At 40.2% G+C, this 25,611-nt stretch overlaps 1 protein-coding gene across 1 annotated transcript in view; it reads right to left on the bottom strand.

Moving 5' to 3' along the window:
• The window catches only part of Ryr2 (ryanodine receptor 2), a 566,260-nt gene that overhangs the window by 290,055 nt on the left and 250,594 nt on the right, over positions 1-25,611 (bottom strand). Inside the window, exons 9-12 of the mRNA XM_075970222.1 lie at positions 22,101-22,200; positions 21,006-21,102; positions 6,614-6,688; positions 4,501-4,657 (exon numbers count right to left, since the gene is read on the bottom strand). Coding sequence (XP_075826337.1) covers positions 4,501-4,657; positions 6,614-6,688; positions 21,006-21,102; positions 22,101-22,200 — 429 coding nt within the window. The remainder of the gene's footprint in view (positions 1-4,500; positions 4,658-6,613; positions 6,689-21,005; positions 21,103-22,100; positions 22,201-25,611) is intronic.

Genomic DNA, 25,611 nt, shown 5'->3' with positions numbered 1-25,611 from the left:
TCCCAGTCTCTCCAAATAAAATCTCATTACAGGTCTCTATCATGGCTTATATTTCGTGATGCAAAGCCAAATTGTTTTCATTTTAAATTGCACTTTATTCTACTCATATATCTTGATAAAGCCACCGTACTGGGTCCATCCTCTACCACATGTTAGATTCTCTGATCTCCTTGCTCTCCGTTCTTGGCTTCCTGTCTTTGTAAACATCTGCACTTGCAGTTCTTCCTGAAAAGTTTCTTATTTGTGTAAGGCTGGAGGGTGAATACAGCATCTTCTTGCTCATCGACCTCTCTCCCATCACCTTACTTTAATAAACACTATACATAAGAGAATATTTACCTTGTCACTGCTATATCTGTGTTTCCAGAAAATAATGTCTTGTTTTTTTCTACTTCAAGAGAGCCTCTCTATAATCCATGTTATCCATGAATTCATGATCCTCCTGCCTACCCTTCCCTCAATATTCACCTGCTTCTGCCTCCCAAGTGTTGGAGTATCAGGTATATGTTATGGTATCTTGATTTCTCGTTTTTAAAACCTTAGAGGGAACAAGGAGAGGTAATAATGGAGTAGGTGGAAAATATAGAGTGGGTGGCAAAGGATGGTTATGTTACATAAAAAAATGTTATAATGAAAGCTGTTATTTTGCATGCTAACTAAAAATTAATAATTCTAAAAAGAAACATATCCGTAACACAAAAGATCATTATGATTCTATTTCATAGGAGATGACCAAATCACTCCATGTTCCTCTCATTTTCACCAGCTTTGGAGACAAGGATTTTGAATTTTAAATGTTATACTTTGGGAAATCTTCTCAATGTTTTCCAACGTAGTTGTGTATAATGTGTCTGTCTATATGTCTATCTGTGCATTTCTGTGTGTGCCCAATGGCAAGTGCATGTACAAATGCACAGCCATGCATGTGGAAGCAACGTTGGGTAGCATTCTCCAGGTTCTGCCCACTTTCTTTTTAGGTCTCTGAGACCTTAAGCTTACCAATTCAGCTAATCTGGCTGGCCAGCTGCTTTAGAGATCCACCCATCTCTGCCTCCCTAGTATTGAGGTTATCAGTGCAAGCCATTAAGACCAATTTTAATGCATAATTGTGCTGCCAGTACATGGGAGGTCGAAACAGGAGAATAAACAGAAGAAAGAGGTAAGTTTGGGCTGCATCCTGTCTTTGAAAGAATACTATATACTAATCAAAGGGAAAATCCACCAAAAAAGACACTGCAACTCCTAACATCTATGCACCAAATACAAGGGCACTCAAATTCAAAAAGAAACACTACCACAACTTAAATCACATACTGACCCTCACACACTAATAGTGGGTGCCTTCAATACCTCCCACTCTCTTCAATAGACAGGTTACCCAGACAAAATCTAAAAAGAAATGCTGGAGCTAACAGATGTTATAAACCAAATGGTCCTAACAGATATTTACAGAACATTTCCCCCAAACACAAAAGAATATACTTTCCTCTCAGCAGCTCATGGAACTTCTCCAAAGTTGACCACATATTTGGACACAAAGCAAGTCTCAACATACAGAGGAAAATTCAAATAACACCCTGTAGCCTATCTGAGCACTACAGAGTAAAGCTGAATATTAACAATAGAAACAACAGAGAGCTTAAAAACTCATGGAAAACTCTACTGAACTTAAAAAAAATTAGTCAAGAAATTTACTTTCTAGCATTAAATGAAATGAATACACATACCCAAACTTATGGGACACAATGAAAGCAGTGCTAACAGGCAAGTTCATAGCACTAAGTGCCTACACCCAAAAAACAAAAAGTGAAAAACTCTCATGCTAGAAACTTAATAGCACACCTGAGGGCTCTAAAAGAAAAAGAAGGAATCACACCCAGAAAGAGCAGATGGCAAAAAATAATCAAATTCAGAGCTGAAATCAAAAAATAAAAACAATACAAAAAAAATCAATGAAACAAAGAGTTGTTTCTTTGAGAAAATCATAAGATTGACAAACTATCATCCAAATTAACTAAAAGGTATAGAGAGAATATCCAAATTTAACAAAATTAGAGATGAAAAATGGGGATTAACAAAAGACACTAAGGAAATCCAAAGAAACACAAGGACATACTTCAAACCCCGTGTTACACCAAAAATAAATGGATTTTTTTTCTTGATATATACCACATACCAAACTTAAATAAATATCAAATAAGGATTTTAAATTGCCCTATAATCCAATGAAAGAGAAGTAGTAAGTTGAAGTCTCCTAACTAAAATAGATCCAGGGCCAGATGGTTTTAGTGCAGAATTCTACCAGACTTTCAAAGAAAAACGAATGACAATACTTCTCAAATTATTCCACAAAATAGAAACAAAAGAAACATTGCCCGATTCTTTTTTATGGGGCCACAGTTACCCTGACACTTAAACAACAAAGAAAGAGAATTACAGACCAATTTCCACTTAAACATAAATGCAAAAAATCTCACCAAAATAGTTGCAAACCAAACTCAAGAACACATCAAAAAGATAATTCACCATGATCAATTAGGCTTCTTTCCAGGCCTATATAAATTGATACATGTAATCCACCATATAAGCAAACTGAAAGATTGAAAACCACATGATCATCTCATTAGGTGCAAAAAAGACCACTGACAAAATCCAACACCTCTTCATGATAAAAGTCCTGGAGAGACTAGGTATACAAGAAACACACCTCAACATAAAAAAAGGCAGTTTACAGCAAGCCCATAGCCAACATCAACTTAAATGGAGAGAAACCTGAAGCAAGTCCACTAACATCAGAAACAAGAGAAGGCTATCCACCCCACAAACTGACATGCAGGCACTATTGCTGAAGATATCACCAATACACCTCACTGAATATGGAAAAGTCAAGCTGGTGCCTACGTACAGCCTTTACCTCTATGTGCCAGCATCTTTGGTACAGGAAGGTAATTTGCACACTATCAAAGGATAAATGTAAACACAACCCACCCAGAAATCCTTTTATCTGTAATGGTATCCTGCCTGCAAGATATGCTCGTGCTTGTAGGAGCAACCAACAAATATCTGATTTGATTTTCGGCTCACACCACAAAATGAAACCCATACTTAATTCTGCTTTGGAAACTAAGAACCTGAGACAAGATTGCTCAGGGATCTAGGATAAAACCAAATAATATTGTTCTTTGCAATAAATGACTCCTAATAAATGAGTCCTAATGACATTCTGCTGTACACATAGATCAGTGCCTTGCTTGGCCATCATCAGAAAATCTTCCTCCTGCAGCAGATGGGAACACACACACAGTCTCACAGCCAGACATTATGCAGATAGTGAGAGACCTTGGAACACTCAGCCCTAAAAAAGACATCTCCATCAAATCTTTCCTCTTAGGGCTCGTGGAACCTTGTGTTAGAGAAGGCAGAAAGCATATGAGAGTCAGAGGGGATGCAGAACATCAAGAAAACAAAACCCTTTAAGTCAGCATGGTCAAAGGTCATATGAACTCACAGACACTGAGGCAGCCTGCATGGGGCATGAAGAGGTTTACACCAGATGGAGGCCTAGAGCTGGAAATGAACACACGTCCCCATCCCTGACTCAGAAGTTATCTCCACTTGACAACCACTTGCAAATGAAAATTTAGTTTTCTCCAAGGGAGAAACAAACTATTCACTGGAGCAACAAACTATTCTTAAGGGCAGGCTGCATGCCCAGCTGTAGTCGGCCAACAAAAAAGGAACCCAAGAGCATCTTTGGTGGTTCTTTGTCTTATAATGTTGAGTCATGAATTTTCCTTTTTTTATTCTACATTTTAAAGTTTTTTATTTATATACCCTTTATTTTCTCGCTCTCTCTCTTTTACCCTATAGGTCCTTTGCATATATGTTATGGCTTCCAGTCTAGTGTTTCCACAGGATTCCTGAACGTGCAAATCAGAGGGTTTCTGCTTCTGTATCTGTTTCTTGTGCATCTCTATCTGCTTCTTGTGCCGTTTCTTGGGCTCTTCTCCTTCTGTTTGTTTTGTCCTATTCTGATGTGTTAGCTTTTTTGTCTTGTTATATTTTTATTTTATTATTATCCCTTAGAAGCCTGTTTGTTTTCTGATCAGAGATAGAAAGGGTGGATCTGAATGGGAGGGGAAATGGGGAGGAACTGGAAAGAAGAGAGGGAGGGGAAACCATAATCAGGATATACTATTGAGAAAAAAAGGCATTTTCAATAAAAGGAAAAAATATAAAATAAAAATTTATATTTAAAAAATACAAAAGAAAAGCAATCAAGAAGGAGATGGAGGGTGCACTTTATCTAAAAATGAAACTCAGGAAGCCAGCAGGGTCTCTCAGCTCATTTCAGTAGTTTGAGAAACCAGTTTAATGAAAAGTTAGGAAGAGAAGCTGGGAATGAGAAGACTTTACATCAGTTCTTTCTATAATTTCAACATCAAAGAAACAGAACAGTGACACATGAACAGAAATTCCAAATGACGCAGGCCATCTTACCTTGGAAGAACGGAAGGCAAATGCAGTTGATTTTACATCAGCCTTTTCTTTGTCCATGAGTAGGAGGTTCTTGTCTTCCATAAGGCTTAAGTATTTTCCTGTTGTGACATGCCGTAGTCGGAATGGCTGGCCCCATCTTATGTGACTTCCACTCCACCTGACCAAAAAACCAGAACTTGATCCAACCACATCACCATGAGAGAAGCAGCTACTAACAAGTACGAGTGTGAGTGTGCGCGTGTGTGCATGTGCGCATGCGTGCATGTGTGTGTGCATGCAATGCACATGTGTGGATAAACACTATAAATAGCTTGTACAGACATAAATGCTATATGTCTGTATGCACAAACATCTCAGAACCAGGTGCAATAAAAAAGACAGACTGAGAAAACTGGAGGTGAAACTCACAACTTTTATACTTCAGAATTAGGGGAGAATTACTTTAATATGTAGCTATGATAGTTCCCTTAGTTATATATTATAAAATGGCAGTGTAATTATATACATGTATATATTAGATGCATATCTAATAAAATTTTACTTCTAAGTTTAATAATTATCAAAAGTATTACAATTTAGGTGGACTTAATCAGCTTTATATTTATATAAAAATAATTGACTTTTTAATTATTAAACATTAAATATTATGAATACAGAAGTTTGGTGGTAGAGACTAACTGAACAATATTTAAGAGTTTACAAGAACATCTTGTTGCAAAGCAGGAAGAAGGAAAACTTGGGCACTCACAAAATCACACCACCATGAAGTAAAATCTCTTGACTAACACAACTGAGAAAGAAGAATAATAAGCAACATTACCCATGAAAAAAGAATTTGAGTATTTTTAAGTAAATGAAGTAGAATATGAACTCAGCAATATTTATTCTCACTTCAGTGTTTGGGAAGCAGCGATGAAGCCACTTTATATTAAAATATCGCTTCTTTAGGCCGGTGGCACACACCTTTAGTCCCAGCACTCAGGAAGCAGAGACAGGCAGATCTCTAAATTCAAGGCTAGCCTGGTCTACAGAGCAACTTACAGGACAGCCAGGGCTACACAGAGAAACTCTTTCTCAAAACACAAAACAAAAACATTGCTTCTTTTATACACAGGAAGTTGTTTTCCACCCATCCGTTTAAACATATCAGCACAATATTAATCAATTCTAAAATTGCTGTACAGACTACCTGAGCAAAGTGACTGCAGACACTAAATTATTGCATTTATCATTAAATTAGGTAAATAGCTCACATTTTTAAAATATATATCTATAGACACTGAATCTAGTAAAACAGCCCTTGCTTTCCGCTCAACGAGTCTGTATCCTACACTAATAATGTCCACTGGAGTGAATATTATATGGAAAATCCATGGACAGCTTAGTGCATGTTAAATATACACTAAGTCTTCCATTTATCTTTAAAAACTACTTCACTGATATTTTAGTTTTGTCTAAAGCAATTTAAAGCTATGCCTTTATCAGTGATGTAGTGTTCATTTAAATGAACTAAAAGTCACTCTTAAGATAACTTTTAAATTTACCAGAAATATGTGTACAAGTATGTCTATCAAAATTCTTGCTGCTATAATGAATACTGTCGTGATTTTTGCTACTATCCAGAATGTCCCACTCCAGTCAAGCTACTTGCCAATAAAATTCATGGTCTCTGCAAATAACTACTGGATTCTTCATATTCAGGTGCACCTTTATAAGTTTAAACCTACAAAATTTTAGGCTTCAGGTGAGTGACAGGTTTGCAGATAACTTGTCCTGCTTCCAAATTTGACATAAATCTGTCCTGGTAACACTTTATGCCAGGAAGATACCAGGTGTAGGATAAGATGATGTAACAAAGCAAAAGAGATTCAGGATAAAGGCAGGCTGTAGGAATGTATGAAATGGGTGGGACCATTCTTAGGTCTAGTGCCTAGTGAATCAAGACAGACGGAAGATGCAGAAAGAGATAAGAAGAACAAGGGGTTGGGCACATTCTCCATGTTGCTTGCTGCTGGAGCTATTAACTGGACCATCTTACCCTGAATTAGAAGCCAAAGGTACTGACCACTCTGCACCCTCAGAACCTTAGGCTGGGTTTAGAAGTTCTACTTACGCAACTCTTAGGGTCTCTAGTCTCCAGAGGGAGCGCGCATGAACTGATACAGCACCACCTTCGTAATGAACTGTTCTGTTGACAGGAAAAAAGGTTGAGTTTAACAGGTTTCATCCTGGGAACTCTGTCTTTTAAGCAAACTGAAAGAAAGCAGGTACAGAACAGCCTGTGTATGGACAGTTAAAGATCTACTGTGAGGCAGGAGATAAGACAGCTGGAAATAAAAATAAGTGTAACAGTGACCAACATAAACTCTTTCCCAATAAACATTTACTTAAACATATTTTCTCACCATCATTTCTTTCAATAATATTAATAAATTTTTCATAACTACCCTCTACAGGACAGATTTCTTTCATCAACTTTTGTCTGTGGAAGCACACACTTACCAGGTTAGGCATGGTTTTACATATTACTATTTAAATATATGTATGTAAATGGTCAAAGATATATATTTGACTTTTATTATTTAAAATACTTCTGATAAATATAAGAAGACTGATTATTAGTATTTTAATACAATCATCTGCAATTTACACCAAATGGGCAATGTATGGCAAAATATAAACAGATTGTGAGAGATGGGTCAGTGGTTCAAAGTACTTGCTCTCCTTGTAGAGAACCTAAGTTTGGTTCCTAGGACCCATGCTGCATGGCTCACAACTGCCTGTAACTCCAGCTCCAGGTGAGTCAATGCCCTCTTCCAGCACCCATAGGCACCCACACATGTATGCACATACACATAAATTTGTAAGTAGAAATAAATTCTTTAATATATAATGCACAAATATACATAAGCAAAAAATTCAGAAAAGGTGCATCTCTGGATGTGCATCACACACACTCAAATGCAAGCACTCCTAATAATTTAACATGTTATCGAGAGTCTTACACAAATTAGTCAAATCTGTCTCTGCGACCACCCTTCAACACTGCTGCAAGGAAGCTGAAGCCTGTGAACACACCTTGCATCTTTTCCCACGGATTCAGAGTCTTCTCTAGAGCACAGTCCTCATGATCCAAGCACACACAGGAATTTTCTCTCTCTAGCCTCCCCTCTGCCTTGCTACCACTTGCCTTCTGTTGGTTCTTCTGGTGTTCCAGTCTCATCCCCAGACCTGTAGCTTCTCCAATGACATGGATTTTGCTGTGCTGTGACTGTCAAATGACCTTCATGTCACCAACTCCAACAGAGGGTTCTTTTGAAGAAAAAACTGTGAGAACCCTTTCTTTCTGGGCCATACCATCCTGGCCTGCTTCTCCTCCTTATCCCCTTTGGTATCCCTTTTCTCTCTGTCTTTACTATGGAATTTCTCAAAGACACACGAAATTATATTAAATAAGCCTTTGCACACGGCCAACAATTATCAATGGAAGATCAGCTCAGCGTACCAGCCTCTAATTATCCCTCCACAGACAAACTGCAAAAATATTGATTTTTCAAATTTTCTAAATTGTCTCACAAAAACCTTTTCTTTCATTTCTAAATCCACCTCTAACAATATCTGCTTATTCAACTTAGATTTTTCTCAATGACATTTCAGCTATCCATGTTGCCCACTTCCTGTGATATCACAACCATCAGGAGGCACACAATGTCAGAATGTTCATTTCTTAAGATTGACCAGTAGGCCCAGGATTATCCTCAGCTGTGCACAGTGACAAGATCTGTAAACACTATCTACAGCACTGACTTTCCAATATGGCTGAGGATAGTCATCACTCAAGAAACTATCAAAAAATGCTATGCCAATGGACATAAAAGAGATGTGGAGTTGGCTCTTTTTCAAGTCTTCAGCTGAGCCCAAAGAGGAACAAAAACTTAGACCCCTTATGGGTACCTCCCATATATGGGTACCTCCATAGTAGTACACCTGCTGTGTGGGGTTAGGTATATCTTTGCTGCTGGAGCTGCCCCTACATTATAGGATATTTGCAGCAATCTGACCTTTATCAACTAAATGCCAAGCGCAGTCTCCCAGGCTGGCACAGGTAAAACTGTCTCTCACATTGCTTAATGTCCCTTGGGACAAAATCAGCCCAAGTACAGCACCACTGATGCAGGTAGATGAATTTTAAAGCTTAGTGAGTGAGAATTTTTATAAGATCCTCTAAAGATCCAAGCTGGCCTCATAGGTAGAGTTTCTGATTGAAGTCAAGGGGGAAATCCATGAATCTACATTTCTCATAAGTCCCTACATGAAGTATACTCTTCAGATGACATTCTGAGAACTATGGGGCTGCACTTGTTATTTCAATGACATTGTTCTTAACCTTGGTTGTATAATAGTAATATTTCAGCAGCTTTAGAAAAAGAGAAGCCAGCGACAACACTCAGGCTAACAAAACCAGTCTCCTGGTATATGTTTTAATAATAAATTAAAAGTAATCTAAACATTCAGCTTCTCTGTGTGTATATACACAAATAATAAATTAGATAAGTGATAGATAGACAGACAGATGTGTAGAGAGATAAAGAGACAGATGGATAGAAAGATAGACAGATGATAGAGTTTAGATTACTCTGTCTTTAATAAAAGTCTGTGTTTATTATAAAAAAACAGTGTATTAGTTTATTTTTGTTTTATGCATATGGGTGCTTTGCCAGAATATATACCTTACATCACATGTATTCCTGGTGCCCACAGAGGCCAGAAGAGGGCATCAGATCCTCTGGAACTATAGTAACAGGCAACTGTGAGCCATTATGTGGGTATTGAGAATTGAACCTGGGTCCTCTGTAAGAGCAGTCAGTGTTCTTAACCTCTGAGCCACTTCTCCAACCCTCTGGACTCCTTGTCATTTCTTCTGATGGTTAACAATGAAATGTATAAATGTAAGTTAAAAAACCATTTGAAAAATAAAGAAATTTTCTCAGGATCAAAATGGAAATCAAAGATTTACTGTACATGGAATAAAATGAAGATACAACCATTTCATAACCTCTATGCTTTGCAACAAGAGTCAGAGTGAAAACTTTTAGCCTAAAATCCCTAAATTACTACAAAAAATGGCAATAAAAGATCATATTCTTGTCTGAAGAGAAGAAAGAACAAAACAAAACAGTACAAAACAGATCGGGCTCTAGGATGCATGTTAATATAAAGACACTGGAGTTGGCTTTGCTTTTCTGTTACTGTGAGAAAACACACTGGCTTAAAAAAGGGAACTTATTTGGCTTGCATGTCCATGTAGTGCCCACCATTGTGGGGAAATCGAGGTGGCAGGACCTTGAAGTACCTGGAAACATCACAGTTACAGTCAATAGGAGAGAGAAATGAATTCAAACATGTATGTATTTATTGTTCTCTTCTGCTGCCTGTGGAAGCAATGTGACCAGTCTCTCAAGTCCCTGCCATGATGACTTCCTCACCATGGTAGATCAGAAACTGAAACTGGAGCCTGAAATACACACTTTCATTTCCTCCAAGTTGTGGTTTTTAAAGTATTTTATCACAGTAACAGAGAAAGAAACTAAGACAGAAATATAAACAATACCCATTTTCTGTACAGCAATAAATCACTATGACTATGTCAAATAGAGAAATGTGCAGTTCTAAATGAGCTTAGAAAAAGGTGCTGAATAACAAACCTAGGATGTTGATTAAACAGAGTAGGATGGAGAAATCACAAGGTTGAAAATAAAATGGGCTTTAAGATACAAATAGTACGGATATGTCTATGTAAAGTTATATATCTATATAACATCTATCTATATATATAGGGAATTGCTCAAACATATTCTTTCATAACTCTTTTCAACTTAACAGGAAGTTTTTAAAATTTTTATATGAGTATAAAACTAAGGGTAAGTTTAATTCAGATTTCTAAAACACAACCATAAAGTTGAAAGGAGAGTAAATCCTACTCTTTTCTGAACTCTATTAGCTCACTCCTAAGGGTCCTTCTGCACTGAACTTTGTAAAGTGTTCCAGTCCAACATGAGGCATAGAGAATCTGGAGTCCCCCTCAAGTATTCACTGCTGGCCAGGACATCTTAGTTATTTATTGGATCCCCATATAAACAGAATGTGTAGAAGTTGGTGGTTTTTAAAGCAAGTATCCATGGGATGATTCAGCTTAAATGTTGGTGCAAGGTATCAGAACCCTAAATGGAACAAGGTTATAGGCCCATCCTAAATGACAATAGGGAAGGCGATCTTCTTTAAAAGTTGGTCCACCTGGAGGCATGCCCCTAGTCTATGAACAGGGCATCACTTTGGCCCACCGTGTATCCAAGGCATCAAAATCAGAGTCCAGAAAGACATTTTTTCAAAGTCTGGTTAAGTTACTTTTCTACTTCTGTGAAGAGACACCATGACCAAGGCAACTTATGAAAGAATTTAATTTGAGGGCTCATGATTTCAGAGGGCTAGAGAGTCTATGACCAGTATGGCAGAAAGCTTGGCAGCAGGCCAGCAGCCATGGCACTGGAGCAGTAGCTGAAAGCTTGCATGTTGAGACTACAACCATAAAGTAGAAAAACCGGGTCTGTCATGGGCTTTTGAGAAGTCAAAGCCACCACCCCACCCCACTCCCTGCCGCTGCTGCCAGTGACCCATCTCCTCCAAAGAGTCCAAACTTCCAATCCTTCCCAAAGCAGTTCCATTAACTGAGGATCAGACATTCAAACATTGCCTACGTAGGCCATTCTCATTAAAATGATCACAAAGTCCAACAAGTTTACCAAGTGGTATTACTATCTTTAAACTCAGACAACTCAATGATTATTTCAGGGTAATTATCCTTCCTGCATGGAAGACTGGCAGGGGAAAAAAAACCCCCTTCTTTAAAGAAGTTAAAAAGACTTATACAGCTTAGACAACTGCCCTTCGAGCAGCCACTAGGGACTTCAATGCAAATGGCAGCAATTTGTCAAAATTCAAGGAAGATGAATGGATTTTGTGTTGGCAAGTTTTATGTCAACTTGAAGCAAGCTAGACTCACTGGAGAAAAGGGAGCCTCGAGGGGGAAAAATGCCTCCAAAAGAGAGAGATGTAGAGAAGCCTGTAGGGCATTTTCTTTATTAGTGATTGATGTGGGAGGGCTCAGCCTATTGTGGGTGGGGCCAGCCCTGGGCAGGTCATCCTGCATTCTATAAGAAAGCAGGCTGAGCAAGCCAGGAGAAACAAGCCAGTAAGCAGCACTCCTCCATGGTCTCTGCATCAGCTCCCGACTCTAGGTTCCTGCCCTCGCTGTTTATGATGATCACAAGACTCTGAGATGGAAATAAACCCTTTCCTCATTACCCTGCTAGAGCTATTGTGGGGGAGAAGAAAATAAGTAAAAGTCATGCAAGTTGATAACATTCCTAACATCCTAAATTATTATTACTGTGCAGCACTAGGGATTGAGCCCAGGACTTCACACACAACAAGGTAAGCACTCTAGCACCAAGTTGAAGCTCTTTTTACTTTTTAAGCTTGCAACAGGTCTCCCTAAATTGACTCTGAACTCACCTGGTAGCCAAGGTTGGTCTTTGACTGGAGATCCCCCTGCCACAGCCTCTTGAGTAACTAGGATGACAAACCCCAAAACTGATACTAACCACACATTTTTAACAGAAGCCTCTAGATCATAATTGGGAAAAGTTGAAGTCACTGCAATTTCACCAAGAAGGGAATTTTTAATTGCACACGTACTAGCCAATCATACAAGCACATTCATGACTACTTTGAAAACTCCCAGGCTTCCGGCTGTACATTATGCCTCTGTAACATATTCTCCTCCTTCATTAGGGAACTCATATTTCAGACTGACCATGTAAGAGGAACTTTATATTTATCCTAAGCAGAGTCTCCCCACAATCTCATCAATTCAGCTTCTCATAGTTATTAAAATACTGTCCACCGAAACATAAGCAGTTAGCTCTTTTGGCTCTGGGAGTCATAAAATACAATTTAAATCTTATCTCAGTTGTTCAACTACTCATTCTCTGGGTAAAAGCAAGGGCTGCGACAGTCAGTGTATTCATCTTCTGAATCTGAAGCCCAGAAAGTACTACAATCGCATGCTAATGAGAGTACAAATTTTACAAGCTTCTCACTGCCTGGCGCAGGGTATTTATTCATAAAAAATTATAGTATGCACCATTCCAATTAGTGAGCTTTAGGATATAACCATAAAGCATCATTAATAAAACACTGGGTGCTATGAGGAGACTCCTGATGGCTACAGGGGTGAGTTCAGACAGAGGGCACCTTCTCCAGACGATGTCACAGCCATGAGCTCACTTTTTTGGAGGGCACCAAGGATCTGGCAAGCCTCTTTCATATCTCATTGTTATTAAGTTTCTGAAGACATCTCATTGTACAAACCTGGGCAGGTTGCCCAACTCACGGCCTCCACTTTTTTTGTGTTAAGACTTATTTTTATTTGTGTGTGTGTGTGTGTGTGTGTGTGTGTGTGTGTGTTCACATGTGCCAGAAGTGCATGTCAGATTCCCTGCAGTTGGATCTGCAGGCAGTTGTGAACATGGTTGCTGGGAACTAAACTTGGATCTTCTGCAAGAGCAATAAGCACTCTTTGCTACTAATCCATCTCTCTGGCCCACCTCCATTTCTTCAAGAATTCCCTAGGTTACTATGAGGAAGTTAAGAATGATACAACCTCTCTATAGCACTGTGAAGAGTCCATATTGAACAGTTTGTAGTCAGTCCTTTCATAGTGATAAGCAAAGACTCAATAGTGTTGGCTTGAACTGAGTCACTACTGTCTTCCAGACATTTGTTATTGCTTGGATCTGAACTACCATCCTCAGACTTGTGTTCTGAATGCTTGGTCCCCATTCTATGGTGATATGGGAGTCTGCTGTTTTGTGTTGATTTCACTGGTTAAATAAAGAGACTGCCTTGGCCCTTTAATAGGACATAAAATTAGGTAGGTGGAGTAAACAGAACAGAAGGCTGGGAGAAAGAAGCCTAATCAGGAGTGGCCATGATTCTCCCACTCCAGACAGACGCAGGTCAAGATCTTTCCTGGTAAGCCAGCTCGTGGAGCTACACAGATTATTAGAAATGGGTTAGATCGATATGTAAGAGCTAGCCAATAAGAAACTGAAACTAATGGGCCAAGCAGTGTTTAAAAGAATACAGTTTCCATGTAATTATTTCGGGGCATAAGCTAGCCATGTGGGCGGCCGGGTGCCGGGGACGCAGCACCACCGCTTCTATTACAACACTATGGTGCTATTTTGAAGGCTGTGGAACTTACTGGAGGTAGACACTGGCAGAAGTAAAGTCCCCAGCAGTGGGCCTTTGACTGCTACATTCATTCCTGGCCCTACCCTACTCTCTCTGCTGTCACTCTGCAGCCGGGACTTGAAGAGTCTCCACCACAGGGTCCTGCAAGCCTACCTTGCCTGTCAATGATGAATCCTCTGAAACCATGAACCAAAATAAAATTCTTCCATAAGTTGTTTTTGTCGGACATTTTGTCACAATCATAGAAGAGTTACTGGCAATGTATTCAAAGGCCTGGGTTATTTTCTGTTACACATACTGTTAGGAACAACAAGCTAATCTTTGTCTTTGAGTCAGTCAATCCCATGCCAGCCTCCTCCTGAGGGCCAATGCTAGAGCTAGGTCTCAACATATTCTCACTGAAAAAATTATATCATCTGTCTCATCAATACTAGCACATACTACTGAAGCCAATAACTTACATAACATAAATAACACAAGCTCCAAGATAGTAAATAAGCATAGAAAACCAATTGGGTTGGCGTGGTGACTCATGCCTATAATTCCAGCATTTGGGAAGTACAGGAGGCAGGAGGGTCAGAAGTTCAAGGTCATCCTTAGATTTATAGTGAGTACAAGGCTAATATGAGCTACATGAGATCTTACCTTTAAAAATACACCAAAAAAGCAAAAAAAAAAAAAAGAAAGAAAAGTATACACAATGGGATAAAGACAAACTATCTTTGTGTACCAAAAATTGATCCACACAAATATAGTCTACTAATCTTTGACAAAGCAGAGATACTGCAATAGGTTAGAAGCAGTTTTTCAAGCATTTGATATTCATTTGCAAAATCACATGAGCAAAAATACCCAGAAAGATCACACACCTGTCACAAAGCCAGCAAACATGGACAGCTTCATCCTTGACTGTGCTGAGACACATGAGGATGCCACCTGCAGCAGTAACCTGGGAACACTATCCTCCTAAGGAGACTAGATCATAACTGTGCACAGGATCATAAACCACATGCCTCTCTCTAAGTCAGACCAAGAGACACTCAACTCATCCTATGAAGCTTATCTCATGACTTATCAGTTATTCATAATGACAGCACACTGAGTCATTGCTGTTTCACAGAGGCCATAGAAGTAAAACTATTATCATATATTCATGCAGCAAAGCTTGTGTCTACTAGGTCACATTCTAGAAAGCAAATGTAGCATTTATTTCCATATCACGTAAGGTACTGTGTCTTCACTGTCCTCCCTGAAAGGAACAAGACAAAGTAAGTAGATTCCAGATGCGGTGCGTGATCAGACGCAAACACAGCGCCTTCCCTCTGTCCCCCTTCTGTCTCTTCCTTTCCCCATCATTTCCGCAGAATATGCAATATCTACACACTCTTGATTCCTTTCCATCCTTTTATTTCCTCATAGTTTTTATCCAGTTCATTCAACCTATGTGCACATGGGCAATGTGTGTTCATAACTGTGAATCAACATGCCTATTTTATTATTATTATAGAACGTAGCCTTCTTGAGAGAAGCCACTGTCTCTTTCCACTCAGCTCAGAGCCCAGAATCCAGAAAATGACAGCCATCCCCAACATTGTGTAGAATGAACTCAGCTATACAAAAGATACCTTGTAAACCTGTCTTCAAAAATAAAATGATTCTTTATAAACATTGACCCCATACTGATTTCTAAACTGAAGATTCAAAATAATATTCCCTAATGTAACTTCTTTAAATTTATTAACTTGTCAAAGATGTTGTTCAATGTCAGAATGCTTGGGTCTGAGGTTCAAAACCTGGCACCACAACAGCAACAAAATAAACAGAATAAAATGTACTGTCTCAAAGATATAACATACTTAATTCCCAGAATGTATATTCTGCTCATAAATAAATACAGGTACATTTAATAAGGGCCTTGTGAACACTTTGAAATACATTAAGAGACAAAATCTGTAACAACCAAAAGTCCATCTTGCTCCAAATGAAATTTGATCATTAAATGTGAAGCCTATTAATTAAATGAAATTAATTAAAGCATCATGTAACACCTGATTTCTCTTACTGACCCCCCCCTCCAGAACCTATTCCTCCATGAGCTTCCCCACAGTTAACACTGAGACATCTGTCTGATTGCTCACACCCACTGCAGCTGCCCGGCTGGCCCTGTAAGACATACACTAGAAGATTTACAGCTAAATTCCTGCCTGAAAAAAAAACCTCAAAGAACTTAAAATAATAGTGACATATACTTCCTGACCCTGTCAAAACTCAATCTGTCAAGTAAGATGGGCAGGAAGTATGAGGGAATATCTACGTAGTTAAATCTTGATAGCTCATTCTCCGATTCAATCCTACTGAGCTGAATAGCACACTGGAGACTATTCTTCCTACGAGTCTTATTAGCACTCTATGAGAATGAATAGGTAACTTGGAGGATGAATACAGATACGTCTCATTGTGAAAAAGTTGAGCCAAGTCCATCGGTATCTAGAATTACATGCCCTGCCACTGAACAGTTTTCTCTAGCTCTACAATTACAGTTACAGCTATTAAATACCTGGCTGAACAAGGTACAGCCAACAGCCAAATCCACTAGGGAGCCTAGCACGGATGATCAAAATAGACCTGAATTGCTCAAAAGCAAATGTCACCACTGGCTATCTCCTCGGTCATTTCTACTACTTAGAAAGAAATCTCATGTGACATTCGATCTTTAATTTTAATAACAGGAAACAATCAATAGGCACATCTAGATCAAAATTACAAGCAAAAACCTATAAGACAAAAGTACTATGTTTTGTTTTTTTACATATTTCCTTGCTCAAACTCACCATTTAAAAAAATAATCAAATCATTTTAACTTCTTTTTCTAATAAATCAAAATATATGCTGAGGCCATCATTATGCATTTATTCCCCCAAAATCGATTGATATTAATACAAGAAAGTGCTGCCTGTGGGCTGCTGCCTTCTCTAGCTCTCTGAGACACAGGCAATAGCTTGTGGGGAGAACAAAGAAGCAGTTTTGAAGGTCTATGTAATGATATCAACAGGATTCAAAATCATAAGGCTTTCCATAAACCTAATTTTAAGGGAGTCTTTTTTCGTCATGTATATATAATTGCTCAGTTTCACAACTTAATCAAGAAACATAGAACTTTTCTTCCCTAAGCATCCTCTCCGAGGCTCCGTCCTGCCTCGCTCTGACTCATGTTCTCCCTACAGCCATGATCCGGCATCCACGTTCAGCTAATTGCACCATGTCAACATGCTATAAAAAGATAGCAAACAGAAGTGTTCTCACTGCCTCCAAGACCTTGGAAGAGTCTCTCAGTGTGTTGAGGTGAACACACTGAGATTCAGTTGGCAAATGTTCTAAGAATTCAATCAAAGTTAGTACCCAAAGGTGCATTAACCATGGGTGCTGGTCACAACCGGTCCCCAGAGTTCCTCTCCCTCTGAGTGAACATGTAATTGTTGCCCCTTCCCTCAAATGTCCTCATGCTTTAATAATTTATATTCAACACACACTTTTCCCCCCTGAGTCAGACTCAGATACCATGATTTCCTACTGGATGCACTTAGATTCTCTGAACTCACTGCACCCAATTTTAACATAGCTCTCTTAACAAACACACACCTGCTGCTGCCATCCTCCGTACCAACTATCTCTCCCAACACCATGGGTAAATCAGACCTTCCTTCCATCACATTGCTTACGGCAGGCCCTTTCCCATAGTAATAGAGAATAACTGACACAAGGCCTTACCTTCTGCCACATGAACTCAGTGATATCCCTCTTTCTCATGGGTTCCCCAGACATAAGTTCTTCTCACCTCTAATCCAAGTGTCTTTTGCCTCTCACAGCTATGAGGATCCCATCCCAGCCCCACAAGCCCAGCTCAGGTGATGGAGGAAGGTCATTGGTTAAGTAATAAAGAAACTGCTTGGCCTCATAGGTTAAAACATAGGTGGGAGGAGTAAACAGAACAGAATGCTGGGAGGAAGAGGAAGTGAGCTCAGACTCGACAGCTCTCCTCTCGGGGGCAGATGCCTCAGAGAGAGGCCATGCTCCCCTCTCCCGAGCAGACACACGCGATGAAGCAAGCCGCCAGGTCAGACATGCTGAATCTTTCCCGGTAAGACCGGTGCTACACAGATTATTAGAGATGGGTTGATCAGGATATCAGAATTCGCCAGTAAGGGCTAGAGCTAATGGGCCAAGCAGTGTTTAAATGAATACAATTTGTGTGTTGTTATTTCGGGGCATAAGCTAGCCAGGCGGCCGGGGTGCTGGGGACACAGCCCCGCTGCTCTTATTTCAACACTCAGGAAGCACAGGAGAAGAGCTGAGCCATGAGCTTGGGGCTGACAGAAAAACAAGTGCAGCAGATGCATCCAGCTCCTAGTCTTTCCATACTCTCTCTGCATCGCTTAGGGAAAAACTGTTTTTATAGAACAGACTTCCATCACTCATGTTCACTCTTATGCTTCACTTTCTGTTTGGAAATAATTCCCCAAGCCAACTGCTTTTTGATGTGCTCCTCAGCATTCTAGGACCCTCTTGGTATTCCTAAGACAATGAAAGCAACATGTAATGGATACATTTTTGGCCACAGTAATACCTGGCTCAGGCCACCTATATGCTTCAGAGGGTAAAGTCACTTGCCACCAAACCTGATGACCTGTGTTTGATCTTTGGGACCCATACAGAAAAAAAAAATGGCTCACACGTGTTGTCCTCTGACCTCTACATGTACAGTGTGGCTCGCATGTGCACACACACACACACACACACACACACACACACCACAATAAATAAGTGCAACTAAACAAACAAGTGAAATATCTGGTGAGAGCACCTAAAAAGCACCAAGCTGCCATGGGGGTAATGGCACAATGGCAGGAGCAGCTGGTGGTGACTAAAGCTTGCTCACATCTGAGTGGACCAGGGAGCACTGCATAGACAGAAAGTGTGGCGGGCATAGAAATCTCAATGCCTGCCCCTAACAGCCCCTCCCTCCAGCTAGGCACTGATGCAGGAGAATAGGACACTGGAAGAGGAAATGTCAGAGACTAACATACAGAAGACGGCAGCTGAAAGACCAGCAGTCTTTAGTCTAGCTGAGCTTCGATCAGACAAAAGAGCATGCTCCGAAAAGCTGTCTGCATTCTATGCCCTTGGGACAGGCAGCTACTAAGATGATGACCCACAAAAGGTCACTGCATACATTGGCTCACCCGTTTCTGCCTCCTTGGAACCGAGCCACTGGTAAGACATGACACTCCTTAGGCCCCCATGTCTCTTTCCCTTAATGTGCCATCTCCTTTCTTCTAATTAACCAAGCTTCTTTGGACAATTCTTTGTAAAACACCTGGAAACTCCAGAACCTACCCTCCAGACTCAGATCCACATCAAGGATATCCCCTAAGATCATTCATACACACACACACACACACACCACCTAGAAACTCTAGCACCTACCCTCCAGACTCAGATCCACCTCAACAATATCCCCTAAGATCATTCATACACACACACACACACACACCACCTAGAAACTCTAGCACCTACCCTCCAGACTCAGATCCACCTCAACAATATCCCCTACTTCCCTAAAATCATTCACATGGATACACACGGACACACACACACATGCGCATGCACGCACACACCACCTAGAAACCCCAACACCTACCCTCCAGCCTCCAATCCACATCAATGATACCCCTACCTCTCTAAGATCACTCACACAGACACAGACACACACACACACACAAGCACACACATCAGAATAGCACCACTGGGGACTGAGTGCCTAAACACTGGAACCTTAAAGGAGGGGGTTCACAGTCACAGGTGACACAGCACTTGTAGTTGATGGAACTTCCCTACAAGCTGTGCTCCACTCTTGACCTTAAACCATGTTACCCATGAGAACAGACTCCCAGTGAGTCTTTCTGAGCCGCTGAAGTGATGGCTGATTTTCTAAAGACTCGTATCCTTTTACTAAATGAGACTGATAGCATCTATTGAACAAGTTACCCAAATACCCGGGAGAAGAGCCCACTCAGAGATTTAAAAACACGTAACAAATCACCCAGCTACTTCTCCTCTAATGTGTGACCTCTTCAACTTACTGCACCTGTTAATTAATTCAGTTCACGAGGCAAACCACGAGCAGTTGGAGCACGCTAAACAGTGGCACATTTTCATCACACCCAATACTTCTCCCAGTACCTGGATACAGTTTTAACTTTGTCTCTGTGAAATTTGAGAAAAAGCGGTCAACTTTACCACTTTTTTAATAAATGGGAAAAGACAGAAAGGAATCCTGAGAATTCTGAGACTGGGTGCGAGATTAAACCTTCCAGAAATGCCATTCAAAAATAATGGACAATTATGGCAGTTAAATACTTTAACTTTACTGGCAGTGGTGGCACATGCCTTTAATGCCAGGACTCGGAAGACAGAGGCAGGAGGATCTCTGTGAGTTCGAGCCCAGCCTGGTCTACCAGAGCTAGTTCCAGGACAGGCACCAAAGCTACACAGAGAAACCCTGTCTTGAAAAACATGAATAAATAAATAAATAAATAAATAAATAAATAAATAAATAAATACTTTATGTATTCTCTCCTCCCACTCCATGCTTTTGTGTTTTCAGTAGATGGAGATGTTCAATGCTTCTTCTGGTATTTAAGAAACTAGAGAAAGCCTTCTTAGGAAGCCATGAAGTGGAAGGCTTCAGTAGAAAGTGTGTGTTATCTGCCTTTGGAGATGCTAATGCTTGCAACAGACCTGCTTATGCCTAGTTAAGAAAACTTCTGACAAAGCAACACAACACAATGTGTCAGTCTGTGAGAAACATTTTTTTTTCTGTCAAACACAGTCAGTCCAACAAGGGCCAGTATTTCCTTAACCTCCCCCTTCCCCTTCATGCCAATTAGCCAATTGTGAAGTCAAGCTCCCACCAATGGGATAAGACATAGTGACAATCTACTCCAGTGATGACAGACAGAGGACATTCTGCCCAGCATGCTAGCTAGCAGGTCTGGGCTCAGATGCACCATTTCTGCACAAGGAAAACGCCTTGCAAGTTTGTTTGTGTGCTCCTCTGTACAAAACCAAGATTATTCTTTCCCCAACAAATACATCAAAGCCAATGCAATATGCCGGGCTTGAGTACCAACCTCCGCTGTTCTTCACCATGTTCTCCTGAAGGGACAGTGAGACACTCATCCATGTGTCCATGTAGCAGCCGGAGAACATCGCCACCAATAAGATACCCTGCATGGATTAAAAGTCATTTGTGTTCAGAAGGCCTGGACAGATGCTGATGTCCAGACAGAGCATTTGATACAATCATTTACTACACTGATAGAGAAACAATGGACTAGTAAATGATCTTGGACCTGTGACCAAATCACCAAGTTGAATGGCACCAGAGGGTGTGGCCCCAGCCCCATAAACATCGCCATTTAATACACAAAATGTGGAGCTCTGGAGACCATTCAGTCAGTAAGTAAATCCCCGGGAATCACTGGCTGGCCAGTCTTCATTAATCAGTATGATCTAAGCCATCAAAAAGACTCAATCAAAAACTAAATAAAGTGAATGAACATGAGCATTTGCACCTGCACACCCACATGCATGCAAACACACATACACAAACACACACATACACACTTACATATGACAACAAAGTAAACAAGACCCAACCCTCGTGACCACACATACCCACACATACACAAACACACACACACATATGACAAAAAGTAAACAATACCTAACCCTCATGACTACATGTACCGACACACATATACACAAGTGCACACACACACACATTTACAAACAAACAAGTACTGGCTCTGATTTGAAGCTACAAGACTGAGAACCACTATAATCAAGGCAGCTATCACCTTGGGAAACCCTGCTGCATAAACATCATTGTCATCCAGCTACAGTGACGATGATGACATTAGTCTAACTGACCAGTACCATGAGGTTTCCCAAGTGGGATAAACAGTCCTTAGAGAGCTAGCACATGAAATCACAGAAATCAGCCAAAGTTGACAACACCGTGAAAACAAGAGACGATGAAGTCTGGCACAGGCTTCACTTTTAAATAGCAACTTGGGCAAGATACTAAAATGTCACGTTTCTGCATGATGGACTATCAGGACATGAAAGGTCTCTAATTAGCCATCAGCTCATTATCACGATTCCAAAGATACGCATCAACTCTGTATCAAGGACAAATCTTTTAATTAGAGTGGATCACTTACCTTGGGCTGCTTCACTTCCGGAGCTGATGGGGGCCACGCTCCAGAGGGTCTGCTGGAAGGCAGCATCCACATGCCAGCTGCTGTTGCCATAGGACAAGTGCTGCAACAAGAGGCAAGAAGAGGCATTGCGATAAGCCAGGCACAGAAATCTCTGGCAGCCAACAGTAACACTGCTGATTTGCAAACAGCCAAGAGGAGCATACACTTCAGCCTGTTCTTCAAAGATTATAACACTAGACAGCATGGTAGCACATCCCTGGAATCTCAACACTCAGAGAACTGAGGCCAAGGATCCCAAGTTCAAGGCCAGTCTGGACAACATACCAAGACTCTGACTCAAACATAAATAAACCTAAACAAGATAATTAAAGCCTGAGTAAGAAAAGGAATAATAGAAGTTACAATCTGTTCTTGCCCCTTTCTGTTGCTGGAACACTCTGACCAAAAACAACTTAGGAGAGGTTATTTGGCTTACAATTCCAGGTCACAGTGGGAGAAGCAGGAATCATGGACGATGTTGCTTCCTGGCTCATTCCCCAAGACCCATGCTTGGCCAACTTTGTTATACAGTCTAGGATCACCTGACAAGGGAATGGCGCTGCCCACAGTGGCCAGCCCCTCCTACTTCAATTCCAAATAAAGGCAATCCCCTATAGATATGCGTATAGGCAATCAGTTCAGGGCAACCTCTCAAATGAGACTCCATTCTCAGGTGAGTCTAGGCTGAGTCAAGATGACAGGTAAAGTTAACTAGAACACAATACAACTTTAGATACTTTCCAGCTTCATCTGTAGAGTTACTGACTTGAAATGGTAATCAGAAAACACACATGAATAACAAATACACTGAGAAAACTTATTTGTAAGGAAGAAACTTTATCTTTAGGTTGTTGGTAAACAAAATACTATTATAGTGGGAACTTGAAATCATCATTCACTTTTATACAGAGGATTCTCTGATAGTTTATTGGCAACCCATTATGTAGATAAAACCCTTCCATGACTGTTAGCTGCAATTTGATGCCAGAGTCAATAGGTGGTGATGCCAATCCTCAGCAACAATTTCACTCTTTCTTTTAAGAAGAAACCACTGGATAAAGAAAATACAGCTCACATAAACAATGTAACTTTATTCATCCATAATGAAGAATTGCATTATGGTATCTGCAGGATAGTGGATCATTATGTAGGAGACATAAGGAAGGCTGGATAACAAATATTTCATGTTTTCTCAAAAGGCAAAAAAATATAGATTGGAAAACAATATGTATCCGTGCATACATATGTGTGTACATATAGGGCTATGAAAAGGAGAAAGATCTAGAGGGGATAGAGATAAATGAACAAGAGAGCAAAAGAATATGTGTTTCATGAAAGCAGAAGGGAAGGGTGGTAGAGTGGAGGAGAGCAGGAATTGGGGGCATATCCTAACAGAAGGATAGCTAACTATAAAGTATCTATATCTATGTGTGAAAGAAAATGTCTCAATGAAATTCATTTCTTGGTATGCTAACCAAAAAAATCAACTAAAATAAAAAATGTTTGACACTGCAAAATATACATATTAACCACATGAGTAATTATACCAATCAATAGATTGCAAAGTTTCCCAGGTGACCATCAAGTTTAGCAATTCTTTCTTCCTCTCTCTCAAATTCCAGCTCTTACTTTGTTTTCATGTAACCTCTTAGTCACCTTAGGGTCATCATTCCTATGTTCAGGCCCTGCCTGAGACTCCTTTACTGACTCAGTTTTCTTTCTTCTGGTGTGAAAATGCTTTTAGTGTTCACAGATAAAATCCTCTCCTATTCGCTCCATAAATAAGAAGAGCGTGTTTTCTGTGATGATAGCATACAACAAATTCTTTGATTCATTCCTTTCTCCCTTTCATGCCGCCTGAGAGAGGTTCACAGAGGTGTCTCTCACCAACCAGAGTGCTACTCAACACATGAGGAGAAGATGCCTGTCAGACTTTTGAAATCCAAACAGCACTAACTTTCGTCAACCATTATTATCCATTTCTTTTTGTGTAAGGGTCAGTGTGTCTGTCTGCATGCACACGTCGGTGCCCGTGAGCACGGTGGGCGGCTGATGTTGGGCATCTTGTTCAGTTACTTCTCCATGTTAGGTTTTTGAAACAAACATCTCTTGTTGACTCTAGTCCTCAACCATTTAACTAGACTGGCCAGCCAGGGAGCACCAGGGATCATCCTACCTCCACCTCCAGCTCTGGAATTGTGGGTACATGCCACTGTACCTGACTCTTAATGTAGTTGCTGAAGATTGTTACTCAGGTCCTCTTGCTTGCAAGGCAAACAGTTCATTCACTGAGCCACCTCCTAGCCCTCAGTACACATTAAAAAAATCTGAGTTATTTCTATGTCAGTGACTTGTGAAACAGAATTGTACACAGCAAATGGAGTTTACCAAGTCCTCAGAAAATAATTCACAATAATAATGCTTATATTTTATTTTGGTTTTAAACCAAGCGAAAGTTCATACACATTCATGACAGATAGCCATTTGTTAATTCATCATGGATTCATTCCTGCATTGTCTAAAACATTGCTCTGAGTTTTATCAGAGTAAACTTCTGGCCCCAAGGGCACTTGTAATCTTGTAGGGGGAGATAAGTGAGCAACAAAATGCCACACATTGATATATTATTTTAATGTGTAAGGTACAAACTGCTTCAGGAACTACCAAAAGGGAGTATTTCCAACCAAACAACTGGAAGAGGCTTCATCTGGAGGAGCCACATTGATTCCATGGGGGGGGGGGATGGGAGTTCCCACGGTAAAGGCTTTGAGAGAAGTCGAGAGATCACATGGCCTAGACTTCTTATTTGGGATACATTGTTTCCAAATAAGTAGACACATACTTCATATTTATATATGTTTAATATGTCAATGGTTTAGTTATAAATGTTTTAAGGCTAATAAAAGTTTTTATGAGTCAGTTTAGATTTTACACTTTAATATATATATCAGACTACTTGCCATGGTTGTAGGCTAGGCCCCTCTAGCTGCCTAAAAACTCTGATAAAGAGAAAATATGGCCAAGAGATTACCAGAATCAAAGGTCAGAGTCATGGGGACATAGAGTACAGTATACAGTCCTCTCTTTGAAGCTTCAGGGAGAGGGGAGTGAAGGGCAGACCTGCAGACAAAGTGCTGCCAGATCAAGGAGCTCCCATGTTAGGCAGCCAGGACCCACTACAGCAGAAAAAAAAAGCAGCGAGTGTGTGGAGGAACCGAAATGGGATCTGTAAACTACACCTGTGTACAAAGATGAATCACATACATTGGAGACATACAAACATGGGAACGTGCTGGTCTGTTAGGAAGAGTCCTAGCTCTGTCCTTATGAGCATACCGCAGCAGAGAGAGTTGTCTAAATGAAACCTACTCTTCAAAAGGGAATCATCTCAGGATGCATTATCTCTAGAATTGTCTACTTAATTTTGCTGCTTAAACAGAAAAACAGCTCTCTTTTCCATCTTCCTCTCGGA

The sequence above is a fragment of the Microtus pennsylvanicus genome, chromosome 4 (assembly GCF_037038515.1).
Source record: "Microtus pennsylvanicus isolate mMicPen1 chromosome 4, mMicPen1.hap1, whole genome shotgun sequence".
Taxonomy (NCBI): Eukaryota; Metazoa; Chordata; class Mammalia; order Rodentia; family Cricetidae; genus Microtus; species Microtus pennsylvanicus.
The sequence above is the reverse complement of the archived record's forward strand: the minus strand, read 5'-3'. Positions and strand labels throughout refer to the sequence as shown.